Source organism: Lolium rigidum, chromosome 7, assembly GCF_022539505.1.
Source record: "Lolium rigidum isolate FL_2022 chromosome 7, APGP_CSIRO_Lrig_0.1, whole genome shotgun sequence".
Classification (NCBI taxonomy): domain Eukaryota; kingdom Viridiplantae; phylum Streptophyta; class Magnoliopsida; order Poales; family Poaceae; genus Lolium; species Lolium rigidum.
Window position 1 is genome coordinate 271,176,900 of NC_061514.1, and position 21,842 is coordinate 271,198,741.

Genomic DNA, 21,842 nt, shown 5'->3' on the forward strand with positions numbered 1-21,842 from the left:
GAAACTACAGGGGGGAGGGGGATTGAACCTCAAAATCGAATCCATCGAAGATTTCTGGAGATGGCGAGATGGAAGTCATGGCCGGCTGGCCGCTCTGCAGCCTCCCTGTGATCTTCCACCACCAGAAGCGCCTCACCCTATTGAGGACGGGACGAGCCGCGCACAACATCATGGATGCCTGGAGCTCTCCTCACACGGACCTTCTCGGCTGCCTCACCATCATCTATTAGTGAGAGCTGGGGTGTTGGGCGTACCATCCTGTTCACCCCGTGAGGGAGAGAGAGGTAGTAGAGGGAAGGAGGGAGCCAGGGAGGTCCAAATACTGATGAGGAGACGAAGCTACAGAGGCGCATGAAGTAGGAAGGCGATACAGTAACGTACGTCCATTAATTGCCGGCAAGAGGCGTACATCAGTGCTTTGCTTCAATGCTGTTTCAATCGCCTGCGCCGCATCACTCTTCACCTCTCTCCATCGACCTTGACCAGGCCACGGCGAGAGCTTCTCTAGTACGGACGAGATTTTTTCCTCTCGCCAACAAATCAAATTGGATCAGATGGTGAGCATCTAGTACCCATGGTCCGTTTTCGGCCCAGTTAACCTGAGAATGCCCAGGTCTACCCGAGGAGTAGCGGCCCAAACACTGTTGGACTGCTTTTGACGGGAGTTACGGTGGAAGCAGCTTTCTACGACGTTTCGGCCGGACGGGGCCATCTCTGGACCGTTCAAGAAAGTTATCGAACGGCTGTAGACGCAAAATCGTTGTGGTGGCTCCTAACTAAGTGAGTTTTACTGTTAACTAATTCCTGGCATCCCAAAGATGCCAAACTGTGAGAACTGGAGTGATCGCCGCGAGGTCATCCGATCTCGCCAGAAACTCCATTAGCCAATGCTTCGTAGTGATGAACTGGCAGCGGCATAGTCGAACAGGAAAAGCCGTCTTGACCTGAGACCAAACTTCACGTGCGGAGGGACAAAACAGCAGAGTGAGCTCCACCCGTTCTTCGCGGTTGCAAAAGAGACACACATCCGATGCTGGTATATGGCGGCAGCGGAGCTGGCGACCACTAGGTAAGCAATCGTTTGCAAAGCACCAGAGCGAGATTTTCATCTTCCTTGGGGCCTATATATTCCAAAGCTTCTTTCAAAGCTTCGACTCCTCTGTTGATTCGATCGCTAGACCTCGTCCAGATAAGCTCCTTTGATGGACAAATTTTTGGGTCCTTGCGAGATTGTATGTGATCGCACAGTGTACATGCCGAATTTGGCATGCGGCCACGAGGCGAAATCCGCACATATCCTAAAACATGAAAATAAACATATGTACTGTCGAAAAGACAAAAAATGAAGTCATTTTATGGCATGAGTGCATAGGTCGCAAAAATGTCTTTTTCCATTGAACATTATGTGAACAGCGCACTCAAAGAAAGTGTAGAGATACACCAAAATCTTTTTTCAACTTTCTGAATATTTAAAAATGTGTTTTTTTTTGTAATTGTAGCATCTTGATTGGCATCTTTTACGGTACTTTTTACCACAGCTAGGGAGGATAGAGGTATGATTTGAGGAAAGGTCAGGATTAGCCGATTAGATTAGGTCCGGCAGCCCAGTAAAACGTTGATAATGAAAAAATAAATAAAATTAGCAGTATTTGGCCCGGTCCAACAATTGGATAACAGATCTTTGGTAGAGCGGAGAGAAACGCCCGTATCTGGGTCGAGGGCGGCCGCCGCTGGCATCGACACCCCGTCTGCGTCGATGGCGACCGCCTCCGCCGCTACCGGATCGGAAAGATACTGCATCTCCGGCGAGTGACGCCGCCACCAGGTCGTCCCTGTCCTCCATGGCGGGCGACCATCACGGGCGACCGCTGCCGCCACCGGATCGGACAGATACTGCATCACCGGCGAATGACGACGCCACCGTCTCCATCGCGGGCGACCGCCGCCGCCAGCAGATCGGGCTTGTCCTGCATCGCCGGCGAGCTATGCCGCCACCACGTCGAGGCCGCCGCAACATCGAGAGACGCTGCCAGGTACTCCGCCACCATCTGTCGTTCCTTCATGTACTCCGTATTTATCTTCAGAACGAAAATCCAGAGTACAAAGCGTCATGTACCTGAAAATTTGGCCTCCTTTGTTAAATAATCCTAGCTACAGAGAAATTTAGAGAGAGATATCAGGCGGTCCAGGCCGGATCACAATGGACTGACATATATACTGTGGTACATATTCTATCTATGACGATGCATACTAGTAGTATATAGCCTGGGAACATTCATGGACTTAAACTTTTTATTGATTTGGAATGCTCACACACGACCACGCCATTGCACATTAGTATTCTTCATGTATGGAGTAACCGCGTGATGCTATTTTCAGAACAAATGTATGCGCTATAGAAATCAAACCATGTATCGTATTTAACAAGCTTTTCAAACTTGATGGAATGTGCTGCTGAATTATTGTGCTCATACTCATTTGATGAAGTTGTCAAAATTAAACCTTTAGCCTTGTGGTATCTTGATGACATGAATTGCACCTTAATATGATATTGTTGCTTTTGTAGATGTTGTCATGCCTTCAAATGTTATCTTGATGCCATCAATTTTCATGGCTGCTGAATGTATGAGAGTGAAACAACAAATCCATTTTTACTGATTGTTGTTTATGCACAACGCCATCTTTCTCTGTAAGACATGAGTTTGTGGTTAGCAAGACCTTCAGAAGTGAGGAAGAAGGATATGAGTTATATCTATATTTTTTCACCAATATTATTTCTGGTATACTGTACATATTATTTACTGTGTCTCCGTCTTATCTCTTCATGCATATACCAGGTGGTTTGTGACTTGAGGAAAAAGCTCTGGATCAAGGTATCTACAAACCTTTGTTTCATGTCCTGTTTCGCTGAGTCAACCCACCTCCAATGTTGTAACTTCACCATGAACAATATAGCAGGAACTAAATTGTTCTTAACTTTTGCAGCCTCACGAAATCGATATTGGCTATGCAGTCCGTGCCCAATCTGCAGGTGCTGGTGCCTCGTCTTCCCAAGGTGGTGGCTACCACCGCTAATGCCTAACGGGATGAATATGCACAAAAGACGCTAGTCATGTGTCTACTAGACGTCGAGCTTTCTCGTTGACGACTGGAGAATAGATATGTTGGAATAATGCTGATGGTGTTCTAGTTAAACTGACTGTAATTGGAAGAGTATTTTGGTTGGTACTTATTTGCAGTCAACTAGTTTGAAATAAAATATTTTTATGTGATCTCTCCTGATGCTTGTTAACTTAACTTGTTTTGATGGAGCTCCGTAAGCAATCTCGACTGACGTAACAAAGCAATCCCAATTGTTGATTTGCGTGCTGAACAGTGTTGTATTCTGGTCTCACTTAAGACACCATTGTCACGTTTGTAGAATGGGTCATGTTAAGGTATCAGAGTGATTGCTTGTATTTTGAAAAAATATCTAGGGAAAAAATACCCTAAAATATATATTCTGGAGATGGACTTTTGACCACTTCGATTTAGATAGTGCATGCTTTGTCTAAACCCTAAAAAATAACACGCATGAATGTGGTACATACAGCTGAAAGTTGTGGAAAATATCATGTTAAGAAAACGCCGTGCATTCTAGGGAAGTACTTTGTTTGTTTCATATCTGCATATTATGAATTGTCATGATTGCTAAATGTATGACAGTTGCTAGACCTATCACTTGAAACAACATATCCATTTTACTAGACTAGTAACATGAATCTTATTTTTACGATTGTGGTTTTCAGACATGGATGGTCAAGGCCCTTGTGGTTAGCAAGACCTTCAGAAGTGAGGATGAAGGATATGAGTTCTATAATGAGTATGCAAAGGTCAAAGGGTTCAGTATTGGGAAGGAGGAGCTGAAATATTTGCCAAGCACACACACTCGGTTCAGGCGGTTTTACACGTGCTTTAAAGAAGGATACCGTACATTTGAGAACTTCGAAAGGCCTGAACCAAAAAGAACTCCAAAGGCAAGAATGACGTCAGTACGCGTCTAGAAATTTGGTCCATTGCCTGCATATTTTTTCAGGGGCAAACCAAGCTTTTACTAGAAAAGTTCTCGATCCAATTGAGAACAAGCAAGTGCGTGACCCCTAGCGAGCCTCTGGGGCTATCCACGATATGCACCTCGCACTGAAGGGTTGGGCGTGGGCGATTTCGTCTCCACTCGTTGGCCCACCTGTCATTGGCTCTGCCGAGCGAGGAAGAGATTGCAGGGAAAAGGAGGTCGTGTGGTAAAACCTAGCCCCACTCCTTTCCTGTGCCGCCGCCGCCTCTCACGGTTCCCCTTCTCTTCCTCTCACATGGCCTCTCCCTCCTCGGCATCGATCGTGACCGCCGCTCGCATGCTCCGCCTTGTTGGCCGCCGCTGTGCTGTACTGCGGCTGGTGGCAAGGAGGAGGTCGCTGGGAGGCGGCGCAGCACCGGTGCTCACGAGAAGCAGGTCAGCCACTCGCGCGCTCGGCCGTGTCGGCCGCCGCTCTGCTACACTGCAGCCGAGGCAAGGAGGAGGACGCCGGGAGGCAGTGCTGCACCATTACTCGAATCGTGGCCATACCGGAGCCGGTGGTCACACAGGTTGAGGGTAACGCCTATGCCTCTGCCACCGGAGATGGACGACGACAGAGCCGAGGTGAGCCCCCATCCTATCCTCTTGCCTATATATTCCATGGGGCTCACACCTTCATCGTTGCTCAGCTGCCGGCAGGTGAGATCCGGATGGAAAAGTAGGAGGCAGAGAGGGATATGAAGTGGGGAAGAAGTGACGGTGAGGGATGATGAAGAAATGAGCTCCGACTTCCTGCTATAGAACCACATCCACAACGCCCTCTTCTAAGCTAGCTACTACCTCCCCAAGAAATGCAACATCAAGCCAAGGTGAGCACTGAGCACGCTGATTTGAAGTTATTTCCTTTGCATATTGCGGCAGCAGCACCCCACTCTTATTGGTTTTGTTTTCACGCTGATTGGTTTTGCAGCCTGGTTCAGATCTTCCGCTCATAGAATTTATTCTTCCCCGTCTCCGCCGGCTTCCTTACCGGCGGAGCCACATATACTTGGGCGAGACCTACAGACCGGCGGGGACGAGTCGACTTAGGCGACTCCTGGGCGGAGGGGAAGCGACCACATGGAGGCAGGCTTAGCACGGTAGCAGGTTGGCAGTGGCGCGTCGATCTGGGCAACCTCTGAGGAGAGCAGCGCAGAGAGGGAAAGGTGAGGAATTAAAAACAGTTGCCTCTCAGATTCTGATATTTTCCGAAATAGATGACCTGGTTTCTTAGGTTTCATGTTTGTAGAGTCTACAATTTTTGATTTCTTGTCGTATAATTTTGGGCCTTGGATCTTCTCCTAATAAGTTCTAGGAATTCGCGTATAGGGTTCAGATGGAGAGCTCAGAGATGCCCCGCAACGGCAGAGTGGCATCGTCTAGGTAGCTATTCACGTCCATCCACCTCTGGATCTTCTCCTCAGCCGCAACCAACGAGATAAAATGATATCTGGAAAGTGACTATAGTTATGTTTCAGTTCTTGTGTTTGCCGTGTGATACCCAACTCTGTAGCTATGGAGCTAATTGAATAATGGGGAAATGTGATTTCAAACAGCACCCAAGTGTGAGAGTTTCATTGATTAGAGTTTATCTCACTATTACCATGGATGTGAGCTTATTTTCTATATTTGTTATTTGCAGGGAGGCAATCTCTCATGTCAGCTGGCAAGATAACTGTTTAATCATGTCTGAGGTACATTGGTTACTCCACGAGGAGATGTTTTCTGTCAGTGTAATGTACTAGCTGGTGTGACAGTGTTTGAGAGCAATTAAATCCCTGTATGGAAGAGAAACTAACATCCGATAACCTGCAGGTATGATTTCTTGATCTTGGCCAACAATTATAGTATGCTCTCCTAGGATATAGATTGAATTGACATGATAATTAATTGTCAGCGTGTTTTAACTAGAGTCTCTGCAGTAAAAAAATTCACATTTACTGGACTGCTCGTGTTCTGGGTAGTATTTTTTCTTTTGGGAAACCTACAAACCTGTGTCTTGATTCTTGAACAATCATGGTCCTTTGCTTTCAACAGTATCTGCAACAATTAGGTCTTTTGGGAATTCATGCAGGCACTGTAAAGCTTCTCAGGGAACATAACCTCTAATTTGTTTGTTTTTCTAAAACTGATGCAACAGACACAATCAAGAAGTTCTTGTTTATAGTGGATCTTACCACTTGTGATATTTGTAGCAATATTTCCAATATAATTATTATGCTTATGCAATTTCCATACCCTCTCATGATTGCACATGAGACTGTTCTATACTTTCATCTATTTAAGAAAAATATTTTCCTATACGGAGTAATAGGTCACCCTCGGAAAAGAATGAAATAGTATTTTGTATGATTATAATGTCCATGCCTTTCATGTCTTGTCATGTTTCCTGGTCTCAGATGTTCTAGGCAAGTTGGTGGTTAATGTTGTCCAGATTGGCCTGTTACCCAGCCCCGGTCCTTTATTTAAACTCTCCATAATATCATATTTAATATGATTCAAAGGCTGAACATGATCTACTCAAGCTTCTACAATACGCCATTTTTGTATAGGTGAGTTCTCACTTTTTTGCTTGCTACAATAGCTTGTGAATCAATGTGTCTTGGTACTAGGTTTGTGCTAGAAGAGCGTCTTTCGTGACAGGGAAAGAGTGGAAAAAAAGATATTCATCAGCTATGGAATCTTGATAGGTATCTGTATTGGGGACTGTTCACAAAGCATGGACCATTTTCCAATATATGTAGCTTTTTTTCCTATTTCTATAAGGATAACATAAGTTTAAATGGAGGTCAGCTGCTAGATCAAAGACAATACCTTATTTATATTCAGATATCTAATTCCATTGTCTGATGGATGAAGGACTCGGGTCAGTGGCCGGGATGGGGCGTCGTCGGTGCAGTCAAGTATTTTGCCATTTACGGTTTCTCCTGCAACAACCTCAGGAAGTTGTGCTGCCTATTCTCAGAGTTCGCACTGGTTATCCTTCTTTTTCTGATGTAAATTAGAGAGGTGACGGTATTGTAATGTGCTTTTTGGGGAAGCTGCTGAGATGGTGTACTCTAGGGACTAGATCAGATGAAGGATGAGCTGACGAGCTGAGAAGCAATCTTTATTTTGTATCTTGTTCATATTCGAGGTTCATAGCTTGGAATCCATAACACTATTCTCATCAGCGTTCTCTCTATATGAATCTTCCAGTTGTTTGGCTAGAACAATAGTATATACATCATATAATCATATATATATATATATATAGCTGTTCAGCAACACAGTATTCTTGCATTAGCCATAGTTGGTTTTGACCTTCTTTATTTTGATGCACTGATATATCTTGCATCTGCGTATATGGTTAAACCCCATTTAGAAAACTATTCGCTCAGAATGCAACCTATGTGGTTCGCCTGTCCCAGATGCTGTATTTGAAGGCTTCCTTGATTGGGACGCTAAGGGCCGGCAAGGAGGCGCCCCAAGGGGCGCCCCAACCACTAGTTCCTATAAAGCTGAGAGGTGCTCCATCTAAGAAGAGGCCTAAGCCGTTCCACGAGAGATTCAGTTCCACGAACAAAGGTAACTGTACCATAATAATAAACACCATTTACTTTACAAGTCAGTTAGATCACCACTATAGTGTAAATCGAGCATAATCTCATTAGTAACTAACCATACAGTAGAGTCAGCAATTTCTTTTGTCTAGCCAACGGCTGAGTTTCAGAGTGCAATTGAACTATTTTAAAAGTAGCATAGAGAGTATTTTGAATCAAACAAGATAAAGAGTCTAACACGCCAGACTTCTCAATCAAACAAAATAACGAACTTAAGTAAACACTTGTAGAACTAAACTCTAGTTCGAAACATTATAAACTAACTAAAGTAAACACCGGAGAAAATGATCATAGCAAATTCCGATCATGCCTCGCCATAAAGACCAGGATAGTTCTGGATGAAGAGGATATTGTTTGGTGGCTCTTGTGGAGGCTTGGCAGAACGAGAAGATTGATCACCCTGCAGACAAGTAGATGAAAAAATTACTACTTCAAAAAGAAACTCAAACCTGTATAGTAGTTGACCATATAAAATCTCCTAAAGTCTAACAAGTGATAATGTATAAATAGTAAGTAAACTAACTAGTACTTGATTTTGTTAACATATATCATAAGTGAAGGTGATGTTGCACCTTGAGAAAATAGGTTAAGTGAAGGTGATTTTGTTTACATAGATCTGTATTAACACATTCACCTAAGAACAATATTTTAATGAACTAGAGGAAGCGCCAAGTAATTCAGCCTAATCTAAGCCAATAATGATGCATGGTGCCTCTTTTTCATGTTTGTCAGACGACAGAACGGGCACCACTCTCGGCGAGGGAGCTGCCCGACGCGCCCCGTCCTCATTGGGATGTAGGGACAGCAGGGTAAGTACCAATCGCCGTGGTGAAGAGGCATCTAGACCTGCAGCCCAAGCCAAGGGTACTACTGCAGGATGAGGCATGTGTTTACATAGGTCAGGGTTAACAGATTCAGCTTCACTTCTTGCATATCAACTATGTGTGAGTTAAAAAATTAAATAAATACCTCTTAGTGGCATGCATCTCAATTCCGCACACTACTAATAGCTCCTTGATTGGCTGTTCTGTTGATTTTCTCGGCACCTTGATTGGTCATTGTTCATTTTCTTGGCACCTTGATTGGCTGTTCTGTTGATTTTTCGTTGCCAATTGTGAAAATGAGCTTAAAATGTACGGACTTGTTTTTACAAGCTAGGTTCATACATCAGCTAATTGGAACATTAGAACTTGGAAGACAAAGAACATAGAAATTTGTAGACAAACATATTAATGCAACTGGTGGAAAAGCAATGACCTGTTTCCCTCTAGAGCCTAAAGGATATCTTTCATGCCGGTCATGCCAAGTATCTATATTAGTCCACCATACTAAGACAAAGTCCATTTCCTTTTCTCTAATTAATTCGTTTGAGGCTTTTGTTGATTGCGGAGATTTACTTCTAAGCTTATTTGCGCCATGATGACTTAAGACTGGACCCAATGCAATTGCAAAAGTAACATGACATGCAAGCAGATTTCACTAGATAGTGGACAAGTTCAGTAAGAGAGAAGCTTAATCAGTTATTACATAAATTTGGCTGGAGGTTCAGCCTTAGCCTTTGTCTTTGCATTCATTCATGTCATCCAGGGACTTAATTCTTTTGATGCGGGGTGGATCCTCCCTTCAACAATCTTTGTGTTTCATCAATAGAAATTGGCTCTTTTCTAATGGTCATGTATTATATGCAATTGTAAACTTCTATGCATCAAGATAATTGTTCTTCAACCAGTAATGACACAATGGTGTAGTAAAAAGGTACCAATATTCTATACTGCAGTTTCACTACTCATTTCAGAAGGTGGTATAGCACAAACCTTAAGGAGCCTGTTGATGTCTTCTTGGCACTCGCTCAGTAACCCAGTGCTGGCCACCAGGCTGCCGCTGAGAGCCCAGGCACACCTTCCCGGCACCCTGCGTGAGCGTCAGCCACCTGGGCGTAGCGGGCATGTCGCCACTGAACCCTAGGCAAGGACAATTGCACGCCAAACCCGTCCTGTCGCACACAACTGCAGCGGCAGTGCAACGAAGTCCTGTCCAGCTCGACGTCGACCACGAACACTTGGAAGGACCTATGCCGGAGAAGCTCACGCGCCGCCGATGTCTTGGACCACCGAATAACGCGCAGGCGACGCCTTCCATTTCGCCTACCAGCATCGGTGCCCTCCAATATCGTGCGTCACCGCTGAGCTGTCACGGGCGTCGCGAGGAAATGAAAGCCAGGCACCTCTCCCGTACCACCCTGAAGACCTCGGCATTCTTCGCGAGCGAAGAGGACGGCGCCGTCGATCTTCGATCGGCGTTGAGTCAAGGGCGCCGCGGCCAGGACAGGCTGCTGTTCAGGTAGAGGGTGGCGGAGGGAATGTAGGTGGAGATCTCGGCGTAGACGTCGGTGGTAGGAAGCGAGGCGGCGATGTCGCCGGAGTTGTGGAGCGGCGGTGTCGCCGGAGTTCTGGAGCGGCGGCGGCACCCACCCAGCGAGTTCCCGGTAGAGCTAGGGTTATGTCTGTCCTCCCTTTCCCGGTTTCCCCACCAACTAACGTTTTTTCACATGGGCCTGGGCTGTCTATCGGGCCGTGTTCGTCTAGTAGGCCGTGGCCCGGCTAGGCCTTTTCTCTGTTTGCTGCAGAATTTTGCCGAGGTATGATACATACCTCCCACGTTTTAGAGAGGAGTATGAATCTTTCTAGACCTTTGGATGGACGAAAATGAAGGGCTGTTATTTATTTGGGGGTACCACAAAAGAACCCTCTTGATTAGGGTTTAATTTCTTAGGATTGTTTTCGGCTGACACTCGCTTATACCGAGTTGGAGTTGCGAAGATTACATCTAACAACAGATTATACTGAACTACTACTTCCTTAGCTCACACTCACACAATCAAATAAGATGGTACAATAAGAATAGCACACGTTGATCATTGAGCAAACCGAGATATGTCACTTACAAAAAGTTAACGGGATGACACGACTTATAACTTAATAATGTAACAAATGTTTGAGGTGGCAGCATTCATAATACCTTCGTATTTTTTTTTAAATCATCTGGATTAGAAAGGCAACATTGAGCAATCATCGACTTACAAATAAGAAATTCTCAATGAATTTATTCAAATATAATTTGGTCTTCATGGTGAGCAATACATGATGAAATGAAGATTTAATTATGCATGGTGAAAAGAAGATCTATCGCGCCAACTGCAGTTAAATGGAAGGATAATATGTGGCTTCGGAATAATAGTTTTTGAGTGGAAAATAGGTGTTTGAGGAGCAAGTGGCATTTTCCAGATCTGCGACGTCGCTTTCCCACTCTAGGCGTCACCTTGAAGATCATTGATCCTCATCATGATTTTTTGTAGCTAGACGTACTCGACATCCCCATTGGCCGTGAAGTTGGAGCTGTTGCGTCCAGCAACGACGATGGTGACGATGACCTGCAGTTGTCTTCTCCTAGGAGCTTCCTATCAAAATCCGAGCTGCCATACTCTGCGTGAAGGGTCATTTGTTTGGCATAGTACGGTGTGGGCTTCACGATGCCACTTTGGCGAGGTCTTCTAGGGTCGTTTTGGTGAAATTTGGATCACCGACAGGGACGGAGCCAGGAATGAATTATAAGGGGGGCAATCTTAGTATGAGGGGGCTGAACTAGCTAAAATCACACAAATAAGAAGCTGCCATGGCTTGTGTTCAAAGGAAAATCATGGTGCGCCCCCCCCCCCCCCTTGTTTCCGTCCTTGATCGCCGAAGAGTGATAGTAATGAAATCGAAGGACAACCTCTACAATGACCCTCATTTTTATCGGTTTTGTTTGTTGTTTTTTTTATAGCCAGGGTGGGTGTGTACCTTCACGACGGTCGTGTTCCATGATAGTCGGCGAGGTTTTTATGCATGTTTTAGGCCGGTTTCCCCCTAATCAATTGACTAACTCGTTTTTCTTTAAATTAATGAAAGTGGCAAGTCTTTGACCTTGATTAACAATTATAAAAAAACAAATATTTTGCCTAATTTCAGAGAGTTGAGTTGGGAATCCTCCTGCACTGCAGAAAGTTTGTGCTACACATCCTAGCCGTCCGCGCGGAAGCATCTATCGGCCGGGGTGACAATCCTCCTGCACTGCAGAAAGTTGAGTTGGGAAGGCCTTCTTCCCGTTCGCATCGCATCTCGGTTCAGAAATCAGAGCCCCCAAAACCACCAAAACCTGAAACTGAGCCCGCAGCAATGGCCTCAAGAACGCTATCCTTCTCCTCGCTGGCCTCCGCCTTCGCCCCCTACCCCGCGCGCTCCAGACCCACGCATCCTCCCCTCCGCCTCCTCCTCGGCGGCCTTCACCTCAGCTCCGGCCACCTCCTCCGCGCCTCCTCTCTCTCCACCGCCGCCGCCGCCGCCCCTGATGCGGACGCGGACGCCGACCCCTACGAGGGCGTCGACACCGTCGAGCACCTCCTCGCCCCGAAGCCCACCTCCCCGGCCGGCAGCGGCGGCCGGATGAGCCGCCTCATGAAGCTGCAGCGCCGCGCCGACGCCGACGGGCGGGGGCGGTGGTTCCCTTACCTGGACGCGTTCCAGGGAGCGGGGGGCGTCGAGGTGACCAGCCAGGAGGTGGTGGAGGTGCTGGAGCCCTACATCCTCGAGCCGCGCCGGGACCGGATCCGCCACGCCGTCCGGAGCAGGAGCTACTCCGTGTGCCTCGTCGTGGAGGGCCTCTCCGACTTCGGCAACGTCTCCGCGGCCTTCCGGTCCGCCGACGCCCTTGGCGTGCAGTCCGTACACGTCATCTCCTGCGAGGCCAACAAAAGGTGCTGAGGTGAAAAGGAGAACCCAATTTTTTACCAAAAATGCTAGTAGCTCGGTTTCTACTTAACGATTCATGTGCTATTGTTTTTGGATTGAAGTTAGTCTACCACTACTGAAGATCCCTCTTGACTGCTGCAGGTATAGAGACAATAGGCATGTGAGCATGGGTGCTGAGAAATGGCTCGACATTGAGCTATGGAACTCTGCCGCAGAATGTTTTCATGCTTTGAAAAAGCGTGGCTATCGCATTGCATCTACTTGTTTGGGAACTGATTCGGTAATTCTCTCACTATTGCTCATTTTATCTTCTTAATGCTCTTGCAATGTTAAAGAACAATCTTTGAACAACACATACTGCATGCTTTCCATCTCAATTAGCATATTATCATTTGTTGTTTGCAGTCAAAATGAGTTTTGCTTTGCAAAGATAAAGAGAGAAAATCCAGCTAGTTGCATAGAGGAGAACCATTTGTTCTAGATATGGTAAAAGCCTTGAAATTGTAGTATATCTGTGGTGCATGGTCTATCATTCATAGCAGCCAAATTGTTGACTGTCGATCTTGGAATGATTGTGAGTTAGTAGTTGTGAACTTGTGATGATCATCTATTTGAGGCTATTTCCATGCAGTATATAAACTGTCTTGTGATTATTTAAATTGAAATCGAGATTAGATCTTACTGTCCCACCTAAACATTCTAGAAGAAAGTAAGTGTCTGAAATTAAAATATGTGATATTACATTGTCCGTGCTCTTTTTTTGAAAGAAAACTATTAAGAGAAAACCCTACATTATAAATATGAGCCCAAATTTGCACCCGTGAGGATTAAACCCAGGCGGCAGTCGTACATCTGCCCCCCCAGCCAAGTGAGCTGGTCTCACTTTCAATAGTACATGTTCTTAGTACCTTTTCCTTATTTCTTTCTCTGATTTATCAGGATAGCAATTCTCATCTAAACATGTACTGTCACACTCTAAATAATTATCTGAGGAAATAATTATATTCTGGATGTATTTGTAGGTTTCCGTGTATGATATGGATTGGTCTCATCCGACGGCTATTGTTGTGGGCAATGAGACTATGTAGGTTCTCTTCTCGCCAGCTATGTATCTTCTGTCACAGTTATCTGTAATAAGTCAACTATTTAAATGGAGCAGCCAGTTTCCTGTTCTTGCTTTCTACTTGCTTTCTTGTATCTTTATGGCGCTTCTTTTACAAATGCAACAAATGTCGTAATCTTAGATCTGTTTACAGTTTTTTGGTGAGGGAATTGAATGTTCTCCTCTTGTAAGAGGATTTGCACATGTTCCAAAGATATTATAAAATACTCATCATATTAGACACGATATTAATAGTGGATTTACACATGTTCCAAAGATACTATAAAATACTTTATGCTACAATAAGTCAACTATTTAAATAGAGCAGTCAGTTTTCTGTTCCTGCTTTCTACTTGCTTTCTTGTATCTTTATGGCGCTTCTTTTACAAATGCAAGAAATGTTGTAATCTTAGATCTGCTTACAGCTTTGTGGGGAGGGAATTGAATGTTCTCCTCTTGCATAAAAAACTCCTCTTTTTTTTCGAGAAAACATAAAAAACTCCTCTTGCAAGAAGAGACATGTTCCTTAGCGAATAAACTAGTTCTAATACTGCGAATATTCATTGCTGTTATCATGTAGTGCTTTGAAATTTTTTACGCATGAGTTTAGCCATTATTTTCCAGTATGCTATTTGCAACACTAGAGGTACAGTAATGTTTTCATTCTTCAGTTAAGGTTTGATATGTAGTGATTCTTCTGTGACAGGGGTATTAGCGATGTCGCTCTGAAGTTGTCAGACTTGCACTGTTGTGTTCCAATGAAAGGCATGGTGGATTCTTTTAATGTATCTGTTGCAGCTGGAATCCTTATGCACCATGCTGTTTGTGATAGAGTTTCCCGCCTTGTAAGTACATTTTTTTCCCATTTGATGTCTTTTCATCTTGATAGAAAACTTAATACACCCAAGCATTAAAAGTCATGTGACCTCCTAATCTGATTTCCCACTTTTGCCATTGATGGATGCTTTGGTGACTATAGTACACAGCCATTCGCCAGTCAAGAACATGTTTTACTTATCTTAAGTTTATTTTTGTCACCACCATTAACTTAAACTAGGGCTACACAGTTATTTTCCTTTACTTGTCATAGTCTGCAGAGCAGTCTCCAGAGTTTATCAGATCCATCAGATGGTTGATGCGTCTCATCTTGTATACCAATAATCGGTTTATAGATTATAAACTGGATAAGCTAGCTTATTAGCGGACTTGTGAATCCCAAGTGTTGCTACTCAATTTTATAGCACAAAGCATAACAACCCAATTCAGTTTGTACTTATGGGCTGACCTACAAACTTGTAAGTTGTAATAACATTGTCACTCCAGGCAATTGATAGTTAATGGATCATAGTAGTTTAAAGGATGCGGCTAGTTCTCGGTTGACCTAGAAATAACTTGATTTTCGGTCACCCAATTTCAGGTGCAACTGGGGAAAAAGATGTGTAATTGCACATGGATGTGCAATTGCATACCCATGTGTAATTCCCATGTGTACGAATCACAAAGCAAATCTAACGGTCGTAGAGTCGATCTAGAACTAACTTAATTCTCGGTCGACCTAGAACTAGCAAGAGGGCACTTTAAATTGTCCCAGCATTACTTTAAGTTTCAGCTCACTAACAAAATTAAAAGATTATCTGAACTATCTTTCTGCTTTGAAATATACAGAAACTTGTATTTGTGCTTTCATGCATTTATTTTCTCTGTCCATACTGATTTACCTTTAAATGAGGGAATTGATGACTACAAAGCTGCTTGATAGGTCTTTGTAAACGTGCTTCATCTTATCTCCAGTTTTAATTGCAGGGTCAGCATAGTGATCTCTCGCCCGAAGAAAATAGAATATTGCTTGCAGAATTTTATTTGCGACATAGAGAGAGCACAACTACAGTAATTCACGAATATGCCAAAAGGAAGGCAGATAATGTGGTGGCCAAACTTTGAGATGATCACAGTGGCTGCTGAAGGAAAAATATGTACAAGCTAGTTTATTAAACAGTGATTTGTTTTGGATACTTCGCTATAGGATCAACTTTAGACTAGCTGGTAAGTTGTTTCATTTGCCTTTTCATTTGCTTTTAGTTTGAAACATATAGTCGATATCTCCACTATTACGAAATGCTAAAAGGTTGCCACACACAAATTGCTTTGTAACTGCAACGGTTTGGTTGCTGCAATACCCCTCCTGTATAGTATTTGGCCACTCACTCACCGGTCTCATACTCATAAAATGTGAATCCTTTGAGCGATTAACTTTTATTGGCATCATTTTCAAAGATGTCCATATATATTGGCACCCATTTAAGGCAGCATGTGTTCTTTAAATCTTTATACTCTTTATATCGCCTTTTTAGGTGCTCATCATGCTAATGTGTGTTTGCAGACAGTAATCCGAGATGTGATTTTAGCTGTTTATTCAATGGATGTTGTTTTCTGGAAAGGAACGATAAAACTGGTGGGCAGTCAGTCAGGGTGTTATGAGATGATTACTCCAAACAGAATCGCGGGCATGACTAGATTATCTAAGCTATTGCACAAACATAAAGCATTACGATATCTGGGTGATTTGGCTTGTCACTGCAAAACTATAATTTGTTTTGAGGCGTCATAACTGGATGCTGCACCAAATTCTTGATACACGTGTTTTTTTTTTTAATATAGTACTGATGCACTCCATGGTTAGTTAAAAGAGATTCATTGCAATATGTTTTAGCAGACACTTAGATTGTAACTGCAACCAATTGATTAGTTTTCGTGTAATGTTTTAAATATCGCTAAACTGCACCCTTTTTTAGGGAATATATTGCAGCTATTTGATACATGGATGAATGGTTATGTAAAATGTTTACGTTTTGTCACAATTTTGATAAAAGAAGTGTAGCTTTGAGATATTTACACAGTGATTGATGAATGTTGGATTGTGAATGACTAATCCTAATCCTCCCAATTGCATACGTTTGCAAACTTGGTTACACGCAATGCAACATTGTCCTCGGACCAGATATGCACCGCTTGAAGACGAATATATCTTCAGTACCATCTTCTATACCTAGCCGCCGTATGTACCTCTTCCTCATCCATAAGTTGCCCCCCCCCCCCCTCTCCCCTTGTCCGGTCTTGCTAGTGCTGGGAAGGGAACCCAATCTACGAGTTGAGTTTTTTTAAATAAAAGTAGTATTTTCAAGAGATTAGGTGGTAACACTACTAGAAAAAACATATTACCGGCGGACCCAAATACGCTATTGCCGACGCACATGCGCGCACCAGTGCTAACATGTCGGTGGTAACTCCTTATCGCTGGTGCACAAACCAGGTATGCCAGTAGTAGCGCTGGCCGTCTTTTGAGATCTGGATGGAGTTCGTGGCACGCCGAGCCCTCCTCCTCTCTGTGGCGGTGGCGTCGTCGGAGCTCGAGGCCATGGTAGAGCTTGAGGTGTCAGTGACGTTGTCGTCATCATCTGGCGAGCCATCGAGGGGGAGCTCGAGTAGGAGCTCGAGGCATCGACAAATCTCGAGGTGGCGGCGTCGTGGCCGTCATCTCCCGTGGCTTGAGGGAGCCGTCGGCACAGAGAGGAGGAGGGATCGACGACGGAGCAGAGGGACGAGGGCTCGACTGAGAAGGGGAAGAGGACGCGAAAGAGGGGAAAATGAGGAAGATGAAGAGGGTAGAGGAAGAGAGAAGAGGAAAAGGAGGAAGAGAAAGAGGGAGAGGGAACAGAAAGAGAGAAGAGCAAAAGGAGGAAGATCAAGATGGGAGGAGAAGAGGAATAGGAGATTAGTGCTTCTTGGATATACCCGATTTTTTTGCATCGAAATCTAAGACAGCCGAAAACTCCATTTTCCTTTCTGAATTTGACGATTCTAAAAAGTCGGTAAACGGTCAAAGGGCCGTTGAATTCGGATGTAACTTTTTCTGTAAATACATTTTCATATAAAAAACTTTTTCATCCGATGTCGTATACAAAATACAAAGCCATTTTATCGAAACATGGCGCTATTTTGCAAAATACTTGAAATTCATGTTTGTTATTTTTTCTTACAATTAGATTACATTACATATGGAAATCTTAAAGTATTTCTAATATGGGCATTACCTTTTGGATAATCGACATTAGTCTAACTCCTCCGGTCCAACTAGGAGCCCATGAAGATTGCCCAATAGCCAAGGTGGACCCATACGTCGGTTCCAACAAAGGAGACTTACCAGAAGATAGATTCTTAACGAACAATGCAAGAAGACACCATCAAAGGAAAGACTAGAATAGATCTCATTGTAACCTAGACGAGTTCGGACAGGACTCTCGGGACCTGGCCTGCTATATAAAGGCAGTCCAGGAGGGGGCCTGTCGAGGGACAACATCAATACATAGAACCACCGCAAGTTGGAGCTAGAAACCTAGAAATCTTGCCTCTCGGCGTGTCGACCAAAGCAGCCTATCGGCTACCCATTGTAAACCCGATATATTCGATAATCAAGATCAGACAAGCAGGAAGTAAGAGTTTTACCTCATCGAGGGCCCCGAACCTGAGTAAATCGCTCTCCCCATTTGTTTGGTATCCGATGTCTCGTGCTAGCCGATTCCGCCAACCCTAAGCCCCTTATGGTGGGCCTTGCCGAGGAGCACCCTCGTCAATTTCAAATTTTGATGTTTCTACCATTCTTTTATTATTCAAAACTGAAAAGGAGATCGGTGGTATGTGTGTGTGTGTGTGTGTGTGTGGGGGGGGGGGGGGGGGGAGGGATATCTATCTACACTTAGCACTATAATGGTGCGCCAACGGTATTGCGGTGCACATCTTTGCCTTGTCCCGGACCTGGGCGACCCTTGGTTTGATGGCGGACCACTTGTTTGGCACGCCGCTGGTAACTCGGGTCCTATAGGCCCTTGTGTAGCCATCTTATTCGTTTCTGGGTCAATTGATATGGCATTGTCTACTATAAGTTATCTCCAACCCTTTGTTTGATACCGAGATCTCCTTTCCGACGTCAATGCTGGTGTTGAAAGATTATAGTTCCGTAGGCACTGTCTTTTAAATTTTGTCTCTACTAATCTATTTTGGAATTTCTATCAAGATTGTTATGAAGAAGATAATCCTTGCAATTTTTGTCCCGGATGCTACATCTTCGACAATGGCGGTTCGTATTATCGTCTCAGTAGCGACGTGGACAAGGCAGTTCGGTTATTGTTCCCTCAAATATTGTTGTTGGTACTCGTATCGATGTTGGTTGATTATTTTAATGGTTATGTATATGCACGTAGCTTATAATATTACGGCTCAAATTAAAAGGTGAATTTAATATTTTCCCCATTTTACCTCTGGCTTCTAAGTTCTACCATTTTCCCTCTTTCACTCTGGTCTCACCTTTTTGCCATCTTTTACTTTGCCGATTGATAATTTGCTCCTTACCAAGCCAGGCCCACACCTAAAGACTAGATTGCCCATACCTGTATGACAAATCGAGTTGAGCTCGACTCCCTCAACCATGTCAACACCATATCACCGTCGCTGCTCTTCCGGTCTACTCTCCGTCCACTGCTCCACCAGTATCCTTGCGGTCCGTTCCTCCACCACTGCAACCCCTTCATCCCTTTCTTCTAGAGTGAGGCCGATGCAGTGGTAGATGGCGTAGACGACGCGGGTGAGCGTGAGAACGACCTTGACGTCGTAGGCCTAGTTCTAGAGCGAGGCTTCCCAGGGGCGGCGCATGTTGTGTTGGCACCACCGCAAGAGCTTCTCCAGAGTGCAGCGGGCCCCATCGTTGGGGAGCTTCCATGTGGACTACTTGAGTTCGGCAAGAGCGTCCAACTCCGGCGTAGTTTGTGGCCGTGGCGTCGGCCAGGCGGTTGAGCTGTCGGATGAGCACATGGAAGGAGGAGGACACGTGGGCGAAGAAGCTCAGACCCGGTAAAGCGGGGCAAAAAGAAAAATTTCCCAAATTTAAATTATGGGAGAACTTTCGTTGCTATTTACATGTCATGAAAAAAAAAGAGTTTGAAGACCATCAAAAACTTGCTAGTTTCTTATAAATATTCTTTTGTAATCGCTAGAGACACCTCATTTGTCTTTTCTACTGGATAGAGTGGATGCGACCATGTTGTTTGAGTCTATATTAGACTTGGTTGTGGGTGTGTATGCGTGTGCTACTTGTGTAGGCTTGGTAATTTGTTCTATGTTTTTTCTGATTATTTTATAAAAAATGGACATTTTTTTCTTAATTAATGGATGAAGAAAAACTTTAGCTTCTGTTTATGTTTTTTGTCAAATATCCTCTTTGTGTTGCGTCGCGTCGCTTGTATGTGTACCAACTCCGCATTGTTATGTTTATGAATACTAGGACAAATGCCCGTGCGTTGCTACGGGTGCTGAAATTTTATTTCTCAATGCAAATATATAATTTATAAAATTCAAAACAAATCAAGAATATATGATAATTTACTACAGCATGATAATACCGAATGCAATAACAAGACATCATTATTTTGAAATACTTGAAACTGAATGATACTGCAATCTGTTTGCCAACGTCCGATTCCGAAAGATCGGTCAGCTAGCTGTCTTAGCCATCTCTGGTTTCAGTCAGCTGTGCGACCTCACCCGATTAAAATCAGCAACTCTTAATTTAAAAATCAGATAGATGCAGTACTTGTCTGGACAATTACAAATGTTTACTACACTTAATAAATATTTTGAAGCTCATCCAGAGAAAATCAAGGACACAGTACAAATTTGGTGCAATAGCAGGAGAATTCCCGAAAAGTGCTTTTGACTCCCGAGCTCCAGTGCTCTCGCTATTTTAAGAAATAATTAAAAAATATTTATTAGTTATCAAAAAATCCGAAAAATAATTCTGTAGATTGTTAGTGATACAACTCACAATCATGAAAAATCTCAACCCAAAATTCTTTTTACTTTGAGCCAGACAAAAATAACAAATCTGACATGTTTTTGTAGATTTGAAAATGACTACTCAGATCTACATTTTTGTCTTTTTTGTGTAGCTTAAAATATAAAGTATTTGAAATTGATATTTTACACGTTTGTGGGATACATTATTGGCTATATGCAGATATTTTTTTCAGAATTTTTTGAAACTCAAAAATATGATTTTTAATTTATTTTAAAAACGAGATCACTGGTGCCCACGTGCACCAAATCTCTGTCCGAGAATTCCCTAGTACATCTTTACAGCACTTTGAACTACTAAATACAAACTGTAGGTCATTCTTCCAGCCCCCTAGGCTGCAAGTGTCCTTCCCGTGACCCTCTACTCCAAGTATTGTGCACTTACCACACTTGAGAGGCTTTTTGGGCAGGTGGCATCTGGACATGTAGTGCTTTTGTGCCCTGGATTCCGGCAAATGGTGTAGAACCTTGTTTGTTTGCTCATTCCCTCATACGGTGCCTTATCCCTGCTACTTGTCGGCCTACCAGTAAGCCGCTTCTTCAACTGTGCCTTCAAACCATCGAGTCCATCACCAGACAAAAGAGCAATGACGTTGTCGTTGCCTGACAGAGCTTTTTCTTTCTGCATTAGTTGAGCTTGAAAACCCAGGCCATCAGGATTTTCAGTATATGGCTGTATTATAACAATTACATCATTAAAAATATTGGTCAGCCGGTCGCAAGCTTCCACACTTATATCGCCCATACTGAAAATTCTGCATTGCCTTCATGTATAATGCCGAGTGGTGGAACGTGAAAGCTCCTTTCAACATCTGATCATGTGGTAATGAGCTAGATGATGTAGCAGAATGCCCCTTCCACCCCTCGTCTACCTTTTCATGATGTGACACAAAATGATTTCCTTCACAACCAACATTACCCGTGTTGAACAAGTAAGACATATTGGCATAGCTGATTTATGCATTCAAGCAACATGAAAATTGTCCACACTGGATCAGTTTGAAAGTGGGTTGTAATGTACAACCTATCCTTACACATAGCTATGGATTTTAGCTGAAAACCTTTTGGCCACGTGCATGGATTCAGTTTAGGATTTGGTGGCATCTGAGAGGACAATGTAGTTTTACGTTAAGAGATGGGCAACAACCAGGATATACTCAGCACATATCACCTTACACATACCTATGGAATGCCCATCGACTCTGATCTGAACTGAACCATACATCGCAGTAGTTGAATACATAGACAATTGAAGCATTCCTTATGAGCACCAAATACCAAAATAGTAGGAAAGCCTTGTACCTTGTAATTGCTCATCAAGGACTGCAAGATTCTGAAATCAAATAAAGTCCTGG

The 21,842-nt window shown here is 43.7% G+C and overlaps 2 protein-coding genes and 2 long non-coding RNA genes across 12 annotated transcripts; 3 read left to right on the top strand and 1 right to left on the bottom strand.

Moving 5' to 3' along the window:
- The first annotated feature begins 1,732 nt into the window (after positions 1-1,732).
- On the top strand, positions 1,733-3,272 carry LOC124677193. Of its 8 annotated transcripts, XR_006993983.1 has the most exons (4): positions 1,733-2,033; positions 2,152-2,222; positions 2,838-2,873; positions 2,986-3,272. XR_006993983.1 is itself a non-coding variant. In XM_047213192.1 (3 exons), the coding sequence occupies exons 1-3, from the start codon at positions 1,842-1,844 to the stop codon at positions 3,073-3,075; spliced, it is 318 nt and encodes a 105-aa protein (XP_047069148.1). In that variant the 5' UTR covers positions 1,733-1,841; the 3' UTR covers positions 3,076-3,272. The 8 variants fall into 8 exon arrangements, 1 of the variants encoding a protein (XP_047069148.1); XR_006993977.1 differs by having other exon boundaries at positions 2,152-2,873; XR_006993981.1 differs by lacking the exon at positions 2,152-2,222 and having other exon boundaries at positions 2,567-2,873.
- Positions 3,273-4,807: 1,535 nt separating this feature from the next.
- On the top strand, positions 4,808-5,482 carry LOC124674094. Its single transcript, XR_006992940.1, has 3 exons — positions 4,808-4,923; positions 5,025-5,259; positions 5,423-5,482. It is a non-coding gene; the product is annotated as an uncharacterized LOC124674094 (long non-coding RNA).
- A 2,279-nt stretch (positions 5,483-7,761) lies between these two features.
- Positions 7,762-9,033, bottom strand: LOC124669174. The gene is made up of 2 exons (XR_006992038.1): positions 8,665-9,033; positions 7,762-8,095 (listed from the first exon to the last, which is right to left on the bottom strand). It is a non-coding gene; the product is annotated as an uncharacterized LOC124669174 (long non-coding RNA).
- Positions 9,034-11,909: 2,876 nt separating this feature from the next.
- On the top strand, positions 11,910-16,204 carry LOC124675215 (tRNA (guanosine(18)-2'-O)-methyltransferase-like). Of its 2 annotated transcripts, XR_006993225.1 has the most exons (6): positions 11,910-12,487; positions 12,624-12,762; positions 13,505-13,566; positions 14,291-14,429; positions 15,388-15,627; positions 15,965-16,204. XR_006993225.1 is itself a non-coding variant. In XM_047211283.1 (5 exons), exons 1-5 carry the CDS (start codon positions 11,910-11,912, stop codon positions 15,523-15,525), a joined length of 1,056 nt encoding a protein of 351 aa, XP_047067239.1. In that variant the 3' UTR covers positions 15,526-15,890. The 2 variants fall into 2 exon arrangements, 1 of the variants encoding a protein (XP_047067239.1); XM_047211283.1 differs by lacking the exon at positions 15,965-16,204 and having other exon boundaries at positions 15,388-15,890.
- The last annotated feature ends 5,638 nt before the right edge of the window (positions 16,205-21,842 follow it).